General features: G+C 42.5%; 1 protein-coding gene and 1 pseudogene across 2 annotated transcripts in view; both read right to left on the bottom strand.

The window, feature by feature from the left end:
• The window catches only part of LOC146980945 (NACHT, LRR and PYD domains-containing protein 1-like), a 70,799-nt pseudogene that overhangs the window by 1,166 nt on the left and 49,734 nt on the right, over window positions 1-19,899 (bottom strand). The window lies entirely within an intron of this gene.
• Window positions 168-19,899, bottom strand: part of LOC146980947 (protein NLRC3-like) — a 37,562-nt gene continuing 17,830 nt past the window's right edge. Inside the window, exons 3-7 of the mRNA XM_085787943.1 lie at window positions 2,907-3,080; window positions 2,506-2,673; window positions 1,908-2,081; window positions 998-1,165; window positions 168-222 (exon numbers count right to left, since the gene is read on the bottom strand). Of these exons, the coding sequence (XP_085644069.1) occupies window positions 168-222; window positions 998-1,165; window positions 1,908-2,081; window positions 2,506-2,673; window positions 2,907-3,080 (739 nt within the window). The remainder of the gene's footprint in view (window positions 223-997; window positions 1,166-1,907; window positions 2,082-2,505; window positions 2,674-2,906; window positions 3,081-19,899) is intronic.

The raw sequence follows: 19,899 nt of genomic DNA, 5'->3' as shown, positions 1-19,899 counted from the left end.
TCATGTACCTTGCCTATGATGAACCTGTCTGTCATCCTTTGTTTCATTTGTTGTGTTCAAGCCAAAAAGAACACTATATATATATAGAACAACAACTATAAACATTTTGGAGATTAAATAAGCTAAGACTGATTTCACAGTCAGGTTGATGAAGAGCAGACAGAGTTTCAGTACTCACAGTTTTTGTCTCCCGAAGCTTTAATCTCCTCGTCCTCACCAATCCTGTAGGAATCAAGACAACAGCAGCAACAGAGTCAGAGGACAATAATCAGGTCTTGTTTGAGTTTGTTTCATTAAACTAAACTGATCCAGGATCAGACTCACACAAACAAGTACTGATCTGGTATCTGGTATCATACTATCATACATTTTTTCAGACAAGACGATTGTCTCATAAACTATTCAATTTTTTTTAACTGGACAACTATTCAAAAATCATTGCCCAACCCACTTTATTCACGGCAGCTGTTACCTCCTTCCAGGCTTTTGATTTACCTGTCCCAATCACACCACTACTAACAGAAGGAAATAAAATATTTGTACTTCACTCCACCCAAAATTACATTGCTCTCTGCCTCAGAAAAGTGTTTCTTTCTCTCCCTCTCTTTTGACCGGATGAACCTACCTGATTATATGGTGGTCACTGGCAATTCATGGACATGAATGTATGCTAATTGCTGAGAAGTGGGAGCATGCTGTCAATTTACAGTGGGTTGGCTTGATCGTACACATGTGACTACGATCAAATATGAGTTTCTGGTTATGTAGATGAATCCTTGTATGTGCAAATCTACACAAAGTGACTAACTTTTCATGAATAAGACCCATTGATGTTTTCAGTTACAGAGGAAGCTAGTTAGCCAGCATGTCTACTGTACCCATCACTAATAAAAACAGATGTATAACATTAAGTTACGAGTGTGCATGCCAAAATGATCTACATTGGGGATGACAACACTGCTGAAAACAACATTGACTAATCCATCCCTCTACTGACCTCAGAGTCTTCAGACTACAGTCCGAACTGTTCACAAGACCCTTAAGATCCTTCACTCCTGAATACTGCAGATCGTTTTCCCTCAGGTCCAGTTCTCTCAGGTGGGAGGGGTTGGACTTCAGAGCTGAGACCAGGAAGCTGATCTCTAACAACCTGCAGTCCATCAAGCTGAATAAAAAATATAAGAAATGAGTTTAGGGCAAAGTTCCTTGTTGACAACATTCAGGGTTTCATTGTCTGTTCAGTGCTGAAAAAGATTCAGAAAGAACACATTTAGGAAATGGAAGTTCAGTTTTGCGTCTAATATTTTCCATGTGGTATATTTTTCTGTCTCTGTGTGCATCTGTGAGTCAATGCGCTGCGACACGCACGGAAATGGAAGTTTTTATGTGCCTGTGAGTTCCTGCATTGGGATAAGGAAACACCTCGTCCAAAGAAAATATCTACTGGAGACACTGAAGCTCAGAGACAGAAAAACCTGCTGACTGAAATCACAGATTTAAGATGCTCAAACTTCTTCAAAGTGCTGAAACCAGCACATACACAGTGCTGGTGGTCACTGACAATTCATGGACATGTATGTATGCTAATTGCTAAAAAATGGGAGCGTGCTGTCAATTTACAATGGGTTGGCTTTCATGATCATACACATGACTAAGATTAAATTCTGGTTATGTAGACAGAACACATATTGTTATGACATGTTTGCTTTGAATCTTTCATTACAAACATCCCAGAGCCTCAGGCTACCACCTGTTGTTCATAGATCAGTTGTCTGATACATTGCATGTGTTTCTGCAGTTGAGGTGACATGTGAAGAGAAACAGTTACTGGACTAAAATCAGAGAAGAAGAAAACAGTGTCAACACAACTTTCACATTACATGTATTTGAGGACAAATGAGTCTGACCTCAGAGTCTCCAGTCTACAGTCTGGACTCTCCAGAAAACGACTCAGATCCTTCACTCCTGAATCCTGCAGGTTGTTGTAGCTCAGGTCCAGGTGTCTCAGGTGGGAGGGGTTGGACTTCAGAATTGGGACCAGAGAAGAACAGCTGGTCTTTGACAACTTGCAGCCCCTCAATCTGAGTAACAGAAACACATGTTCAATGAAGCAGCTGATAAAGTTCAGAGACAGATAAACATGCTGACTGACTTCACATGTTAATTTACTCAAACGTCTTCAAAGTGCTGAAACCAGCACATACACAGGTTGTTACTAGGACATGTTGGCTTTGAATATTTCACTACAAACATCACAGAGACTCAGAAAGAGGTGGAACCTGCAGCTATTGATTATAGATCAGTTATTGTCTGACACATTAAATGTGTTTCTGCAGAGGTGAAATCTGAAAAGAAAACTAAAACCACATAAGAAGAAAATAGACGTCACCATGACGACCCTCAGTGTGGACCAGTATGATATCAGCCTCATGTCTACAGCTCAGTGTCAACACAACTTTCACATCACATTCATCTGAGCACAGAAAAAGAAATCTGGAGTCTGACCTCAGAGTCTCCAGTCTACAGTCTGGACTCTCCAGAAAACAACTCAGATCCTTCACTCCTGAATCCTGCAGCTTGTTGTCACTCAGGTCCAGGTGTCTCAGATGGGAGGGGTTGGACTTCAGAGCTGAGGCCAGAAAGCTGATCTTTGACAAACTACAGTGCTCCAACCTTAAGAAAGAAAAAAAGAAGTTACTTTCATTGATCAGATACGATCATCACACTGACCGTATCCACAGCCACTGACCCTATGAGTGACCTCTGACCCTACGCCTTCAAAGTGACAGTGTCATAATCAGTCAGTGTTTCAGTCTCACAAACATTCAAACCAATGACGAACTGAACCTTCACACATTTGAGCTGAATATAAACAAAACTACAACAGGTCCAGTCAGTGAACTGACCTCAGAGTCTCCAGTTTACAGTTTGGACTCTCCAGTCCAGCACACAGGACCTTCACTGATGAATCCTCCAGGTAGTTGTTACTCATGTCCAGTTCTGTCAGGTGGGAGGGGTTGGACTTCAGAGCTGAGGCCACGATTTCACAGTGTTTGTCTGTGAGTCCACAACCAACAAGTCTGTGAAGAGAGAAAATCTGTCAGAATCAAATAAAATCTGATGTCATGTGTTGAACATCTGAGGTTCAGCTCATCTTCTCTGAGTTAGATATGAAACTGTCAGACATGCACAGATTTAATCTGAATCTGTGTTTTAGATGAAGGAGGTGAACAACGTCACATTTCTGCTTCATTGTGATGTGATCCAGGGTCAGGATGACATGTTGTTCAGAAGAAGTTTTGAACTGTCAACTGTTTTAGACTGATTCCAGAGCAGTAACACCCATGCTGCTTTAATTATATTCATCAGGTTTGAATAAAACCAAAAAGTCAAAATAAAAAAAATAAAATTAGTGTTTTTGTTGATTAAACAGCAACAATCACAACCACCTGAAGAATATATTTGTTTGTTATCATATCTGGACTCACCTAGCCTTTCTGCAGTTCCTCACAGCTGGGATCAGTCTCCCTCGTCCCTGATCTGATGTGTTGTACTTCTTTGGGTAGAACTCATCCAGAATCTGATCTGACATCTGCAGCATGTAGGCCAGAGCTGAACACTGGATCTCAGAGAGTTCCTTCTCTGATCTGTTCTCTGACTTCAGGAACTGTTGGATCTCCTGATGAACTGACTGGTCGTTCATCTCCGTCAGACAGTGGAAGATGTTGATGCTTCTGTCAGGGGACACAGTATAATGCACCATCTTCTTCAGGTTGTTGATCACTCTCTGGATGGTTTTTGAACTGTTCTTTCTCTGACCCAGCAGACCTCCTAAAAACCTCTGGTTGGAGTTCAGAGAGAGGCCATGAAGGAAGCGAACAAACAGGTCCAGGTGACCATTTTTACTATTTAAGGATTCATCCATGGCTCTCTGTAGGAAGTCATCCAGACTTAAAGCTTGTTTTCCCAGGAAGTTCTCCAGGACCTTTTTGTTCTTGTCGGTGAAACAGTGGAACATGTAGACTGCAGCCAGAAACTCCTGAACACTCAGATGAACAAAGCAGTAGATTGTTTTCTGGAAGATCACACTCTTCTCTCTGCTGAAGATCTCAGTACAGAATCCTGACTTCACCAAGGCCTCTGTGACATCCAGACCACACTGCTCCAGGTCTTCTTGGTAGAACATGATGTTTCCTTCCTCCAGCTGCTCAAACGCCAGCCTCCCCAGCTTCAGAAGAACTTCCCTGTCTGCCTCCATCAGCTCCTGTGGACTCGTCTCATGTCCTTCACCGTACTTGTTCTTCTTCCTTTTTGTCTGGACCAGCAGGAATTGTGAAAACAGGTCAGTCATGGTCTTGGGCAGCTCTCCTCTCTGGTCTGTGGTCAACATTTTCTCCAGAACTGTAGCACTGATCCAGCAGAAGACTGGGACTTGACACATGATGTGGAGGGTCCTGGACGTCTTGATGTGTGATATGATTCTTCTGGACAGATCTTCATCACTGGACCTCCTCCTGAAGTACTTCTCTATCTGGGCGTTAGTGAAGCCTCGGACCTCTGTTACCCTGTCAACACATTCATCAGGGATCTGATTGGCTGCTGCAGGCCTAGAGGTGATCCAGACCAGAGCCGAGGGAAGCAGATTCCCCTGGATGAGGTTTGTCAGCAGCAGGTCGACTGATGACGTCTGTGTGACTTCAGACACAACCTCCCTGTTGTTGAAGTTCAGTGACAGTCGGCTTTCATCCAGGCCATCAAAGATGAAGAGAAGTTTACAGACAGCCAGCTGCTCTGCTGTGACCTTCTGTAATGTTGGATGAAAAACATGGAACAACTTGAGAAGACTGAACTGCTGATCTCTGATCAGGTTCAGCTCCCTGAACGAAAGCAGAACCAGCAGACTGACATCTTGGTTCTCCAAGCCCTTGGCCCAGTCCAGAGTGAATTTCTGCACCGAGAAGGTTTTTCCAACGCCAGCGACGCCGTTGGTCAGAACCACTCTGATGGGTCTCTGTTGGACAGGTGAGACCTTAGAGACATCCTCTCTCTGTTGGACCGGTGAGACCGTAGAGACATCCTCTCTCTGTTGGACGGGTATGTCTTTAAAAATGTTGTTGCACTTGATTGGAGTGTCCTTCTTCTTCATGGACGTTGTCTCCAGCTGTCTCACCTCATGTTGGGTATTAACCTCTTTACTCTGTCCCTCTGTGATGTAGAGCTCAGTGTAGATCCTGTTGAAGTCAGTTTCACTTCCTATTCCATCAGTTCCTTCAGTCACTCGTTCACATCTGCTCCTCAGACTGATCCTATGTTGATCTAAAACCTCCTGGAGACCACGATCTGCTGAGAGAGAAGAGACAGCGTCAGACTGAAGCCAGAGAGTCTGACAATCTGATCTGATGATTTGCATCAGCCTAAGAAAAACTAAGTCAACAAAGAAAAGGGTATTTAGTTTTCGTAGTGTTGAAAATTGGGGGTATTTTTTTTTTTAACAATGCAACTTTTTTACTGATACCTCTTGTCAATCTGCTCCCTCAACAATTCTATTAGCAGTGTATTGTCATTTTCAGAAAATTAGAAACTGTGGAGGTTGTCATTCATTCCTAATTAATCATTTATTTTCTTAATTTCTCCAGTGCCAGTAACAGAACTGATGACATCAGAGGTATTTCAGTTTTCCAAAAAAAAAAAAAAAGCCAGGATTTGAAGAAAAATGACAGTGGAAGTTTGTAGTTTAGCTGAATGAGTCTGTAAAAGTGTGGGCTGTGTCATGGTTCATGTCCATACGTTGTCCAACTAGAGACCATTGCAAAATAAAATAAATATAAAATGCATCACTATGACTGTCATGAATTGTTCATAGATACAGATTATAATTTAAAGGCTGGGTGAAGCAAATTCAGAAATTTTGCCATTTATAATTTCATTGCGGAGCTAGGCCTCAGAGACCGTGTTTCACCATCTCTATCTTCAGGATTTAATGGGCGGGTCTAAAATGAGCCTAAACCCGCCCCCCGCTCCGCTGTAGCTCTAAAAACATTCAGCGAACGAGCTTCTGTGGTTTTCCTGTCCCGCTTGCTTTTGAGTCTAGTTTAAAGGGAAAGTGAAACAGCCAGCCAACTAAACATAATTCATGTTCAGACACAGGGAAGACTACTGCTGTATTGTTCCTTCATATGACAACTTTGACAAGTTTTACAGTGTTAGAAGAAAAAACTGTATGTTTTCATTAACTACTGCTAAAAAGGAGCCACAGGCTGCAGCGGCTAGCAGAGCTGAAAACAGAGACTCCAGGGTCTGTGTGATCATTTCTTACAGCATGTTTACATCGACAGGGGAAAGTTGATCATTCACCAGATCCACCGACTACAACCTGACGTTAAACTGATAGTCTTCAGTTTCGCTGCCTACAGCGCGTCCTCTTCGACCAACCCATGTGTTCACACCGTGATAAACATCAGTCACCACAGGGAGAGAGGCTGTAAACACACACCGAGGATCCTTCACAATGTTGCCTATATAGCCTATACCTATAATTGGTTTTATGCATATGACTGCATTTTCAGTTACTGGACAAGCAACATATAAAGACTTACCTGTTGAGCCTGTCACAGTCTGCAGTCCACCACTGGTTCTGGGTCTTTGTCCACACTGGGGACAGGAGGGGTCTCCTGCAGAACCAGACTGGTCCCAGTATGAGGTCAAGCACTGTCTGCAAAACCAGTGTCCACAGCTGGTGGAGACTGGATCCTTTGGGACGCCCTGACAGTGACCACAAGACAGCTGCTCGTCCATAGAGTCACCACTGTCCTCCATCTCCCTGTGAAGACATGAACATGAGTTGTTTTTGTTTTTTTGTAAGTGTATTTTTGGGCTTTTCATGCCTTTATTATATAGTACTACTGTCGAGAGAGACAGGAAATGGGGAGGCGGGGGGATGACTGTAGTCTCTACACATACCGAAATATTCACAGTTTGTGAGACATCTTCTCATAATTATATTGTCTTGACTCATGACTAAGAAGTGTTTTCATTAAGACACAGTGACCTTGAGCTTTGATCTTTAACGGACAAAATCGAGTCAGTTTATTCTTGAGTACAAGTGAACATTTGTGCCAAATCTAAAGAGATTCCCTCAAGATGTTTAAATGATTTTGCAGATTAAATTCGGACGAACTGGTCTGAATAGATATTGGTGAACAAAGGTCAAAGGTCACTGTGCCCTTGTGAGTTTTTAGCCATAACTCAAGACTTCACACAACAAAGCAGCTCTAGTGTTGGTGTTACTTTCTCAGATATATGGAGTCACAGTGCATCTTGTATATCGATGTAGTGTTCAGATAGGATAGTATAGTGAAGACTCTTTGTGAACTCAAAGTACCAACCATAAACTGCAACGTGCATGATCCCCCTCTGCTCTCATTTCCTGTCCTCTCAAAACTGTCGGCCATCAGCACAGAAACAAAAAGCTGATAGTTTGTTGCAGGTCTCTTACCTCGTAGCTACAGGCTTATAACTGAAGGACGGATCATCTCAGGATGAATTACTCTTTGTAGATCCTGGAGTCTTTCCTGTGTTCCCCTTTTCCTCCACACAATCACTCATCTTCTGTTCTTCAGTCAGTCTGAGAGTGAAACCAGTAATACTGATGGTTAGCACACTAACACAGGAAGTCTGACAGAACAGGAAGTAACAGACACAAACACAGTATCCTGTACAACTCAACTCTGCACCTCATACAATCAACAGATTCTCATCTTCATCTTCACAGTCCACACAGAGACAACAGAATCATTTGGACAGTACTCACCTTGTTCTCCTGCTCTGTGGACTGTAAAACAGTCTGGTACGAATAAAGACGTCAGTTTCAAATCTCTGTCTCTCTGTGTTTAATGATTACCTGAGCAGAGCGTTTCCTCCTCTCCACTGCCTTGACTGTAAATCACATGACTCTCAGAGTGTGGCTATAGGAGACACCTCACTCTTAAAGAGACATGGGAATCACTCTTGGGTTGAATAACACACCTAGGAAAATACACACGCATGCACTGGGAATGTATACTAATCATATGTATGTATAATTATTGTTGTTATTATTATGTAACTGATGATAGATGAATTTAGAAGAAGGACAGCAACACATAGACCAGACTCCTCAGCATATACAGTAGTACTTATAAAACAGGCTACTTTATGTACAAATAAAATCCCATATCACACAATGAACAGGTACACTGAGAAACTCATTACAGATTACCAATAGAGAGCCTAAGCGGAAGCAGGAAGTAACGGCGCCATGGGACCTCAACTCTGAAAAACTCGCCATACAAATGAACGGGAGTCTAAGTTTTATTTCGTGATCCGATTGAATTGTGCCATGAGAAAAAAATATGTCCTCTACCTATTTAAAACATCACGTTTCATGCCGAGAAATCAGCCGTTTATCATAAAACGGAACAGTAGAAATATCTTCTCCTATAAACAAATCAATGTGTTACTGTCTCTTTATATTAGGTGGCAATTGTTGTGCGCTGTTTTTCGGTTAAGGCGGCCGCCCCATGTAGAGACTACAGTCCTCAACCCAGGTGTCCCCGGTTCAAGTCCCGCGTCGGGCAGACCGTTGCTGCATGTCATTCCCCCTCTCTCTGCCTCCCCCTTTCCTGTCTATCTCACTGTGCTATCCAATAAAGGCAAAAACGCCAAAAAAAAAAAAAAAAAAAAAAAAAATGTTTTTGGGAGATTAATGTTGGTCTCATTGATGAAATTGAACTGTGGCAGTGGCATTAGTTTGTTTGAATGAAAAGTGAGCAGGGCTGCCTCTGGGCTACGTACTGAAATCACCACATTTACGTAAATAAATAAATGTTTTACAATGAACCGATCAGTCTAATACATTTTATTTTGTTAAGTCAACATGGTTACTGTACATGGCAAAGATTATTACTACCACTTCATGACTTAGAATTGGTCTGTATTTCTATGGGGGAGTCCTCGCCACTCAGTCGCTCTGGTCGGCAGTCGGGGCAGTGTGTTTCACTTTTTCCTTTCTCCCGACAAGAGGCGACAGACTCGTTGGCCAAAGCCGTCGGCGTCGGGACGTGTCGTGGCGGTGTGTTCCTGGCTTAAGTGTGCAGTGAACTTAACCTGTTGTCGAGAGTTGAAATGAGTCGGACTCGGGAGGGAAATGTCCGCGAGCAGCACAGCTAAAGTTGAATATAAGCTGCAGGTTTTCATGTTGTAACATGAGATATTTACACAGATAGACAGTAGGGAACTGTGACAGTCTGCTCGCTTTTCTGCTGTTTTGGTTATGCTCCTCTCGCCCATGTGCATCTGTTTACATACGAAGCCGGTGAAAAATGAATAAGTTACATAACGATGTTACGGCGTGTGTTTGTGTAGTCTTAACCGTCATAAACAAAAGATGGGTTACGGAGCGCGTTTGTGTCGCGGGGTGCAGAGAGGAGAGCTGGGAGACCGGGCCGTCGTTCTCCATTTGTTTGAACGTCGCTGGGTGAGGTCCAGTAGCACTTCACCCATAAACTCTGCCTCAATTCGCATAATCTGTTTCCATCACAAAAACTCGCATTTCCTTTAATCGATACGCTGACAAATCCACCCCCTCCAAGCATATAAACTTTTATGCGCATTTACTGCCTTTATTCGAATTTCTGGCGTTTCCATTCAAGTATTTATTCGCAATTTTTGAAAATGCGAATAAAAAAAGGTGGATGGTGTCATGTTCGTGTTCCAAGGATGAGGCCGTGTTGATAGCAAGTAACTTAGTTTAATGTCTCACGTTCTCAACAACATACATGTGGCTCCATGCAGTCTTGCTCTACTGTCTTATATGGTACGGTAAGCTGACTACTAACCAGTACTGCCGCCTAGCGGTCAAACATGTAATAACATCCAATCATAACATCCCCCCTTTTCTAAGGTAAATGCATTAACATGAATCATCACATTAGCTGTGTCAGTTATTTCAACCATTTCTCATTCAGCATAACTCTGCAACATATAAGCAGTATAGACAGTTTATATCAGATTGCATAACTCATCTCTAAGCCACTACTAGACCATTTAGAACACATTCACAACATCAATCAATATACATTTTGTTCAACATCTTTAACATGCATATTGAATTTTCTTTGTTTATAAGTTCAGTCTATCAGGCTTTCTGATTTCTCTTGTGGACCTTCTTAACTCAGGTTCGCTTGGAGTAGGTGTGTGAGAGTCAGTGTTACAGTCCATAGCAGGTGTGGGAGTTACCTGAGATTCACCACAGGTTACACTGAGCTCACCAACAGTCCCTTGAGGAGTCTTTAATAGACTGCGACGATTGCGTCTGAGGATTTGTCCATCATCAGTTTTCACTGTGTACGATCGTGGAGCAACTTCTTGCAGGACAGCTGCTTTTGTACTCCATCCATCAGCATCCTCAATCCTGACTGCGTCGTTGGTAGTCAGTGGAGGGAGATGCTTGGTTGTTCTGTCATAGAATGACTTTTGCATCATTTTCTGTTGTCGTAGCTTATGTTCAATCTTTGAGTGATTCTTTTGCTTTAATTTGTCGTTTTGATGACTTGGCAACGTTGTTCGTAGCTTCCTCTTCATCAGCAGTTCAGCTGGTGATAGGCCGCACTGAAGAGGTGATGCTCTGTAGCTCAATAAAGCCAGATAGGGATCCGAGTCACTGTCAGCTGCTTTCTTTAGGAGTTGCTTGAGAATGTGAACTCCTTTTTCAGCTTGCCCGTTTGACTGTGCATAGTGTGGGCTTGACGTCACATGCTTGAAATCATATTGCACTGCAAACTTCTGCCATTCTTTGCTGCTGAAGCAGGGGCCATTGTCGCTCACCACGATGTGTGGGATACCATGCCTGGCGAAGATAGATTTAGCATGTGTTATGACACAAGTTGATGTTGAGCTTGCTAGTAGCGCCATCTCAGGGAAGTTTGAGTAGTAATCCATTACCACTAAATAGTCTTTACCTCTGAGATGAAACAAGTCCATTCCTACTTTGTGCCATGGTGCTGTTGGCACCTCAGCTACCACCATAGGCTCTTTGCTCTGCTTGTTCCTGTGTTTCTGGCATGTTTCACATTTACTTACAAGTGTTTCAATGTCTTTGTTCAGTCCGGGCCAGAAAACCGTGTCTCTCGCCCTCCTTTTGCACTTTTCGATGCCGAGATGGCCTTCATGTATCCTGTGCAACATGTCCATTCTCAAAGCCCGTGGAATAACAATCCTGCCCTTTTTCAACAGCAGACCATCCACAGTACTAAGCTCACCTCTGACATGGTAAAATTGTGGACACGAACCAGCTGGCCATCCCTCATCCATGTTCTTCATGACATGCTGTAGCTCAGCATCCGTTGCTGTAGCCTCCGCTATTTGTCTTGACTTTGTGTCCGACACAGGCAGTGTAGCCGACACCATGTTCACGTGACACTGTATGTCCTCGTCTGTTGCACTCACACTGTCGCCTGTAGTTGCTCTGGATAGGGCATCAGCAACGACTAGGTGTTTACCTGGAGTATATATCAGTTGATACACTCTTTCCACAAGCCCCAGTTCTTCACAGGCTCTGTCACCAAGAAGTGATTCACGTCCCTCATTCACAACAAAGAAGGATAGGTGGTGCACTTTTCCTTTAGCTGTGACATTCAACCTGCATGTGCCCAAACATTTGATTGGCCGCCCATTGTAGTCTTTCAGTCCAGATTCTTTTCTTCTTATTTGTGGCTTATTTTTCATTGCCTTCACATCACACATGCTTATGAGATTTGCTTTGGCACCAGTGTCCAATCTCATGGTGACTACAGTCCCATTTATCATTAGAGGAGCTATCCACTTATCTTCTTTAGTGACATCATTTACATTGTCTGGCTTATTTATTTGTTCACTTTCACAATTCACCATTCCAACAAAGAACGTGTCACTTAGATCAGGCTCGTCTATTAAGTTTACAGTTTTTTCTTTCTTCCCCTCTTTCCGTTTGGAGAAGCATTGTTTAGCAAAATGATTCTTGCCTTGGCAACTGGAGCATTGCTTACCAAACGCTGGACACTGTCTAGGCTTGTGCTGTGAGCCGCAGCGCTTGCAGTTTATCATCACGTCCTCCTGCTGCTGTGCAGGCCGGGTCTGTGTGCGCCGTCTCCGCTGATACGACACTGCTCCAACCGCTGCCGCGCTGTCGCTCTGCGCCGAGGCGACTGCAGACATCTCGCTGAACGTCCTCACGTGCCTCTGGGACAGCTCACTGGCCTGGCAGATCTTAATGGCTCCTGCCAGCGTCAGCTCCATCTCCCGTAGTAGCCTCTCTCTGACCTTTTTATCCCCCACGCCGTAGACGATCTGGTCCCGGACCATGGAGTCACTCAGCGTTCCGAAGTTGCAGGACTGCGCCTTTAGCCGCAAGTCCGTCAGGAAGCTATCAAAAGGCTCATGTTGCCGCTGTGTACGAGACCGAAACACGTACCTCTCGTACGTCTCGTTCTTCTTCGGAGAACAGTGAGTATCAAACTTGCCAAGCACTACATCCAACTTTTCATTATCTTCAGGACTGTCAAACACGAACGTGTTAAATACTTCTATGGCCTGTGGCCCTGCTATTGTTAGCAGCAGCGCTACCTTTCTTGCCTCCGGCTTTTCCTCGAGTCCCGTAGCAGCAACATACAGGTGAAACCGCTGTTTGAAGGTGCGCCAGTTCTCGTCGACATTCCCCGTTAGTTTCAAACTTTCCGGTGGTTTTAAATCCATGTCGTTCATTCGAGTTTACTCCTGGTACCATGTCATGTTCGTGTTCCAAGGATGAGGCCGTGTTGATAGCAAGTAACTTAGTTTAATGTCTCACGTTCTCAACAACATACATGTGGCTCCATGCAGTCTTGCTCTACTGTCTTATATGGTACGGTAAGCTGACTACTAACCAGTACTGCCGCCTAGCGGTCAAACATGTAATAACATCCAATCATAACAGATGGAAACGCAACTTGTGTGTCTACTGTCTAGCACAGAGAACACTTGGAGCTGGACACCAGGGAGCTGGAGTGACTCGTCGTCGGAGGCCCACGTTCGAGCAGACCGCTGTTGAACCGGACGGACCAGGAGGATTCCAGTGCAGTGAGTTCAATATCACCGGTGTTTTTTTTATTTCTGCGCCAGGCGCGAAGCAGCCATGTTGGTTTGAGGCTCCCACGTACCTACACAAGCCACGTCTCAGGCCTGCAACGATTTACTGATTAAAAGGTAGGCTACCCATTTTATTTTCATTCACTAGAAAAGAGTGCCGGCTTTAGGTCGGTAATGTTTAATAAGTGACTGTTTTGATATTTGTTGATTTTTGAAACATTGGAAAGACCTTTTGAGTGTCACAGAAATCATTTATTTTGGGAAATGATTGACTGAAACTACATTTAAAACAAAGAATTGAATGTGACTAATTATTATTATTATTTATTTTTTTTCATTATTCAAATGTGATTAATATTTACTAATAATTGATACTTACCAGTTGTCATTCATTTGTTTATCTTGCATAGTGACTACTGTGTTTGGGTTTAGGAGAATCTTATAGAGTGTTTTAGGGACATTTTAGAAACTTAAAGGGTACCTAGGTGTAAGAAAAACACATTTCATTTTTAGTTCATTTATTTACAAGAGTGATAAATACAAGCTAAAAACAGTAGTAAAAACACACTTTGAGTTAAATAAAAGTAGTTGTAAGAAGAGAATAAATTGAACAGTTCATAAATAAGGTATTACAGTGTAGTTACATACCTATGCATTAGTAACCTAAAAAGAAAGCGATTTCTTAATTTAAAGAACTTGGGGAGCGCACCTCAGTAAATAGACCTGACGTCTAGAGGGCGCTACATTCATAAGAAGCGCATTTGTGACTAAAGCAAACTGAAAATCAAAAGAACAAAAACAAGAGAATAAAATGTGAAGAGCATGTTACGTTGTTGTTTAGTCTGATTATTCTGTCTCTTTTGCTTTGTGTAAAATTAATCGTTTGTGTTAGATGTAAGGCATTGAAGAGAACGTGGTAGGAGCGCACACCAGAATTGAAGAGGAGCTGACAACCGGAACAAAAACAGTGAAGGAAGAAAAAAGCAGTTGCTCAACTCGTAGCCTTGATGTAGGAGAAATATATATAATTTATTAAAAAAGGACCGACGTTTCGACCTCACATAGGTCTTCCTCAGGGTCCACTTCTCCTACATCAAGGCTACGAGTAGGTCTTCCTCAGGGTCCACACCCTGAGGAAGACCTATGTGAGGTCGAAACGTCGGTCCTTTTTTAACAACAATTTGTTGTGACCAACGCCTTACATCTAACAAAACATATATTTGTGATTCTTTGGTCCCCGGACACTTAATAAAATTGTTGCAGAGTGAATGTAGATCACTGCGTTAGACCCGGAACCTTTGTCAGTGGACTCGTGTTACCCCGCCCTGGTAAAATAGGCACACCTGTTGTGTTACACCATGCAATGTTCCGCCTGCTGGTTAATATGTGCCATGTATGTAGCTGCGTAAGTAAATGTGAGTAAATGAGCAAACACGGTATCCTACGTCTGCGTGTATTATTGCTAAGTAAAGCAACCACTCGGGTTACTACACTGGCGATGAGGATTAAAAAGCAAGTCAAGCCGAGGATTTATGCCGAGTAGGTACCGCTGTGACTCGAAGAAGACGTTGGCGCGCAGTTAACAGTAATGGCTACCGTCGGTTCGCTCACTGAGTTTGTTGAGGAGGATGGCGACTGGGTGGAGTATATTGAGAGACTGGAGCACTTTTTCCTGGCTGCTCTGGGGCTCCAGAGTGATTGTTCCTCCTCCAGGGCAAGCATAAGTGATGGAGGAGCAGTGACAGATGTAGATCACTGTGTTAGACCCGGAACCTTTGTCAGCGGGCTCGTGTTACCCCGCCCTGGTAAAATAGGCACATCTGTTGTGTTACACCATGCAATGTTCCGCCTGCTGGCTAATGTGTGCCATGTATGTATGTAGCTGCGTATGTGAGTAAATGAGCTAACACGGTATCCTACGTCTGCGTGTATTATTGCTTTGAATTAAATTAAAGAAGAAAACAGACAAGTGCTTCATTTGTTTAAAAAAAAAAAAATCCCACCCCATAGGTCAAAGCTACAATTAAAAAGAGAAAGTGTAACAGAGCTGAACTGGTGGTGTTTCTGTCGGAAGCTCATCAGTGCTGGAATAACATTTACTGACTCAGACCCTTAGCTCATGTAGTGCCAGGATCATACATGTAACATTGTCAATTAACTCTTTGTTTGCTAATGACAGCAGCGGAAACTTATAAAAACAAAACAAAAAAGATCTGATGTAGATACAGTGCACAGAAACATACTGTGAATTTCTGAAAGATGATTAATGGAAAAATCATGAAATCTCATCATTAAAAAAAGAAACAATTGTGTTTGTAAAGTCCAGTGTTTTTCTTTATTATCATTAACATGTTGTGCAGTAACATCTGTAATTTAACATAGCCTACACATTTCAGTAAAAAACAACAACAAAAACGATTTAAATACATCTAAAACAAACTGCAGTTAAAATGGATCTTGAACATAGAAAGGCCTAAAAATACTTTTAAAAAAATAGATTTTAAGTGCATTTATATATGATATGATGACAAAAAACCCTGAGAGTTGCATCCTCAACATTTTGAGATTCAGCACATGGCCAAAAGTATGTGGACACTTGAATATTACACCCATACAGTGGTAAGAAATAGTATGTGAACCCTTTCCTGGTTTTGTGCATTAACTGCTTTCCCCAAAAAATAAAAGACCTGAAAAAGGACCTGCAGTTTAAGATTGACACTCTACAACACTAGCCTACTGAAATAATGTTTTGTGGACTGTAACTAAGATTTAATTTGGGGGGATTTTTCGATTGTTCATTTGGCGTAAAAACCAGCATGTAAATGTAGCATGGAGATGTTGTTACCCTAGCCTAGATTATGACTATCAGTTTTTTATTTTGATAGGAACCAATATGTGCTCCAAGAACTTTTATTTTGAAAGGCGGTAAAGTTCACTTCTGAAAGGGTGGGTAACTTCCGCATCTTTATATTTATTTTATTGGAGCTATTGTGTTGACAAAAATGTAAAAGTTAATTATTTTCTTATTTTGAATTGCACCGAATATATGAGTTGTGGTTTTGCGTGCCAGAATAGCAACGGTCCAAGAAGGTAGGCAGTTCTTTGCTCGGTTAATGTTGTTATAATAATCGGAGCAATAGTATCGTTGTGTCACTGTTTCTTTTCTTTTTTTTTTAAAGTATTAAAAGTAACGTGTGTTGTAAAATTTAATTTTTATGCATTCGGAGATGTTTATGGTCTGGAAAATGTTAGCATGGTTGCATCAAGTGCTTAGTGCTCCGTGTTGCATTGCTAGTGATGGCTACTGTGTTCATGGAGATACGTGAGGTTGCATTGTGTTTTGTTGTTCTGTCCCGCAATGCGAGTTGTGTTGTAATTCTATAAATGTAAAATGTTGTATGGGAATGTGATGGATATTGTTTCATTCAGAGTTTTTATATTTATATATTTTTTTCTAATTGAATGCATGTTATTTGTGTGTTCTTGGCCCCTTTTTCTCTGGATTCAATGGGAGAAGGCGCAGTAATCCTTGTGAAGCAACCATTTCAGAAAACCACTGTGCTCTGCTGTTTTCATGCAGGAGTAATAAATGTGCCTGAATCCACGTGGTCGTCCTGTCCTACACCTACAGAGACACAACGCAGAATAGACTGCTACATAAACATCATCCCAACAGTTAGGTAAGGTGGAGGGAGCATCATGGTTTGGGGCTGATTTGTGCAGGGTCTGGACAGCTTGTATTAATAAAGGGCAAAATGAATTCCCAATTTTATCAAGGCATCCTACAAGGATAATGTCAGGGTTGCCATATCAAGCAGCTGAAACTCAGTAGAAGTTGCAGAAAGACAGCAACCCCACACATCAAATCTACAACAGAGTGGCTTCAAAAAAAGAAAATCCACCTTTTGGAGTGGCCCAGTCAGAGCCCAGACCTGAATCATACAGAGATGCTATGGAATGACCTCAAGAGAGCCGTTCACATCAGACAGCCTGAGAACATGGCTGAGCTGAAGTAGTTCTGTTACTGTAGGAAGGAAGAATGGTCCAAACCTCATCCTGAGCTTTGTGCAGGTCTGATCGGCAGCTATCTGAAGCACTTGGTTGAGGGTGTTACTGCTGCAAGGAGCTTCAACCAGTTATTAAATCCAAGGATGCACTTACTTTTCCCACCAGCAGTGTGATGTTTAATGAATATGTGAAAGACATGAAATATTATAATTGTTTGTGTGGTACCTGGTTAAGCACATTGTGTTTAAAATACTTGTGACTTAGATGTAGATGAAATCACAATTTATAACCACTTAATGCAGAAATTAGGAAATTCAAAGGGTTCACATACTTTTCTTGCCACTGTACACTTGAATAATAAACAGCATGATGTTCTTTGTTTTAGCTGCAAGTTCAAAAGCAAATATTGTTCTTTCCACTATTTACACAATTATGGTGCATTATTTATTAATTTAGATTAAGATAAGACTGTATTGATCTATGGGTGAGGATCAGTCAAGTACTAGTAAATCAAGTCATTAAAAACTGCCTAATTTTAGTTGCACCATTAAACTGTATCAGATTCAAAAATGCTTCATTCATATGAGGATTTACAATAAAGATAAAAACAATGACATCACCTCTGTATATCCAGGTTATAGAGAGTACACCCTGTCAATAATAAACAAGCTGAAAATAGGTAATCTTTTACATGCTATGAAATGTCACTATCAAAATAAAAAGGACAAATGAACCATTATTAAAACTAGTGGGATAGCTTTGTCTGAATATCACAGAGCCTACATTGCTTCCATCCAATAACATTGAGTATAGCACCATCTCCTGTTGAAGGCAGTGAATTACATCTCAGTGATGATGTGCCATTCATTTGTAGAAGTTCATATTGTCCACAAAATACCAATCTTCCCCAGGATCTTCGTCAAACTTCTTAAGTTATGTAAACCGACAATTTGCATCATGCATTGTATGTATTGCTGTACTGTACAGATGGCTTGAACTTAATTTTATGTCTCTAGACACTATTGTATTTTGATTGGTTCAGAAAACAGCTTCATCAGTTTGACAACACATGAGCTGCAAAAACAACAGCAGTGTTTCTGGTTCACACAATAAATTGACGGACCAGGCTGGAGCGCTAAAGTTCAAAGCTTCTTGACTTTTTGTTAAAGACCCACTCCCGTGAAAATCGTGTTTTTTGAGCTTTTCACATGTTCCTGTGGCATTTTTCTTGTGTTAGAGCACTTATCAGCAGAGAAGGAAGTGCAAAATTGCATTTCAGAGTTTTTCTGCCTTCAAACTGCTGTGAACCAATGGCAGACGCGAACTGGCAGTTTCAGGAAGACTGGAGTTGAGGGTGTCACAGCTCCAGGGGAGGGCACTAGTGCTACAAGCTCCCGCCCCGCTCTGCATCTGGCTCAGAGGTGAAAGCCTTCACAGCTCGGTGTAGCTGTCTAGGTATAATAGGTATAGCTCACCTGGTAGAGCAGCTTGCACCATGAGCAAGGACTATGTTCCAGTCTGGGATCGAATCCCAGTGTGGAGTTTTACGCTAAACGCGCTGAATCTGTAATTGTACAATGTCCAGCTGTCAGCAAGCGGGGGGGTGGGGTGCGAGGAGGTGGCTGGGCGGGTGCAGAGCAGCGCAGTCTCCGCCCACCCCCCAGAGGTACATTGCTAATGTGCATGGCTAATGAGCTGGTTTTAAAATGGCCGAAAAGGGTCGCGGGAGTGGGACTTTAATGGGGTTTGGTTTGTTTGGTTTACTGTAACGTCAATACCACATCATTCACATGTTATTGATCATTAGGGATGCAACGGTTCTCGGTAAAATACCGAACCGTTCGGTACGGCCTGCACGGTGCAATACGCTCTTGGACCGCGGTATTTCAGATTCAGCTTGCATCAGCTCTTACTGCTTTACAGGCAGCTGTGCCGTGTATGTGTGTGCCTGGCCGTTTAAGGCGAAAGCCCGCCCCCGCGAGTCGATGTCCAATCACTGTTGAGCCTCCACACACTCACAGTGACTCCCCCCATCACACTGAAAGTGCAGCTCACACACAAAAGAGGGGAAAAAAAACCCCAAAAAAACAAACAGGCGGCAGCACGAGCGGTCGCTGATCGCAATCGCGGCCCTCGCGGGGGAAATTAATTAGTTATTAGCGCGATTTAGCACATTTAGCTTTTATTAGAGTTCCAGCAGGACTCTGTCCATGCACACCGCATGTGTGTGGTCGCGTGTCCGCGTACCCGCGTGTCCGCGCGCGATAGAGAGACCGAGGTCGAGCAGGAGTTGACTGACAGGGATGAGAGGTGGTGAAAAAAACACAATAGACTAACATCTTCTTTCCCAGTGAGAGACTGTGGCTGCAGCATAGTGACGGCAATATAGCGCGATCTCTGTTTGAAAGTGGCTTCAGAGTGTTCACCTACTGAAAGACTAAAGGAGTGTGCAGAGGGAGGAGCTAGGGGCTGTTCACAGACAGTTCAGGTGTGTGTGTGTGTGTTTGTGTGAGAGAGATAGAGAGAGAGGAGAGCTATATTATAAATATTATAAATTATAAACATTATTTTGGGAGAAAAAAAAAGTTCTCTGCACAAAACACATACCGAAACCGTACCGAGAACCGTGGCCAAAAACCGAGGTACGTATCGTACCGTGGGCTACCTGTACCGTTGCACCCCTATTGATCATATGAACTCTAATTAGCATTAGTCTTTAGCCTGGTCTCAAAAGAGAAAAAGAATTAAAGA

The sequence above is a fragment of the Trachurus japonicus genome, chromosome 9, assembly GCF_045865225.1.
Source record: "Trachurus japonicus isolate A0001 chromosome 9, Traja_1.0".
Lineage (NCBI taxonomy): Eukaryota > Metazoa > Chordata > Actinopteri > Carangiformes > Carangidae > Trachurus > Trachurus japonicus.
Note: the sequence above shows the minus strand (reverse complement) of the source record. Positions and strands in the feature narration are given on the sequence as shown.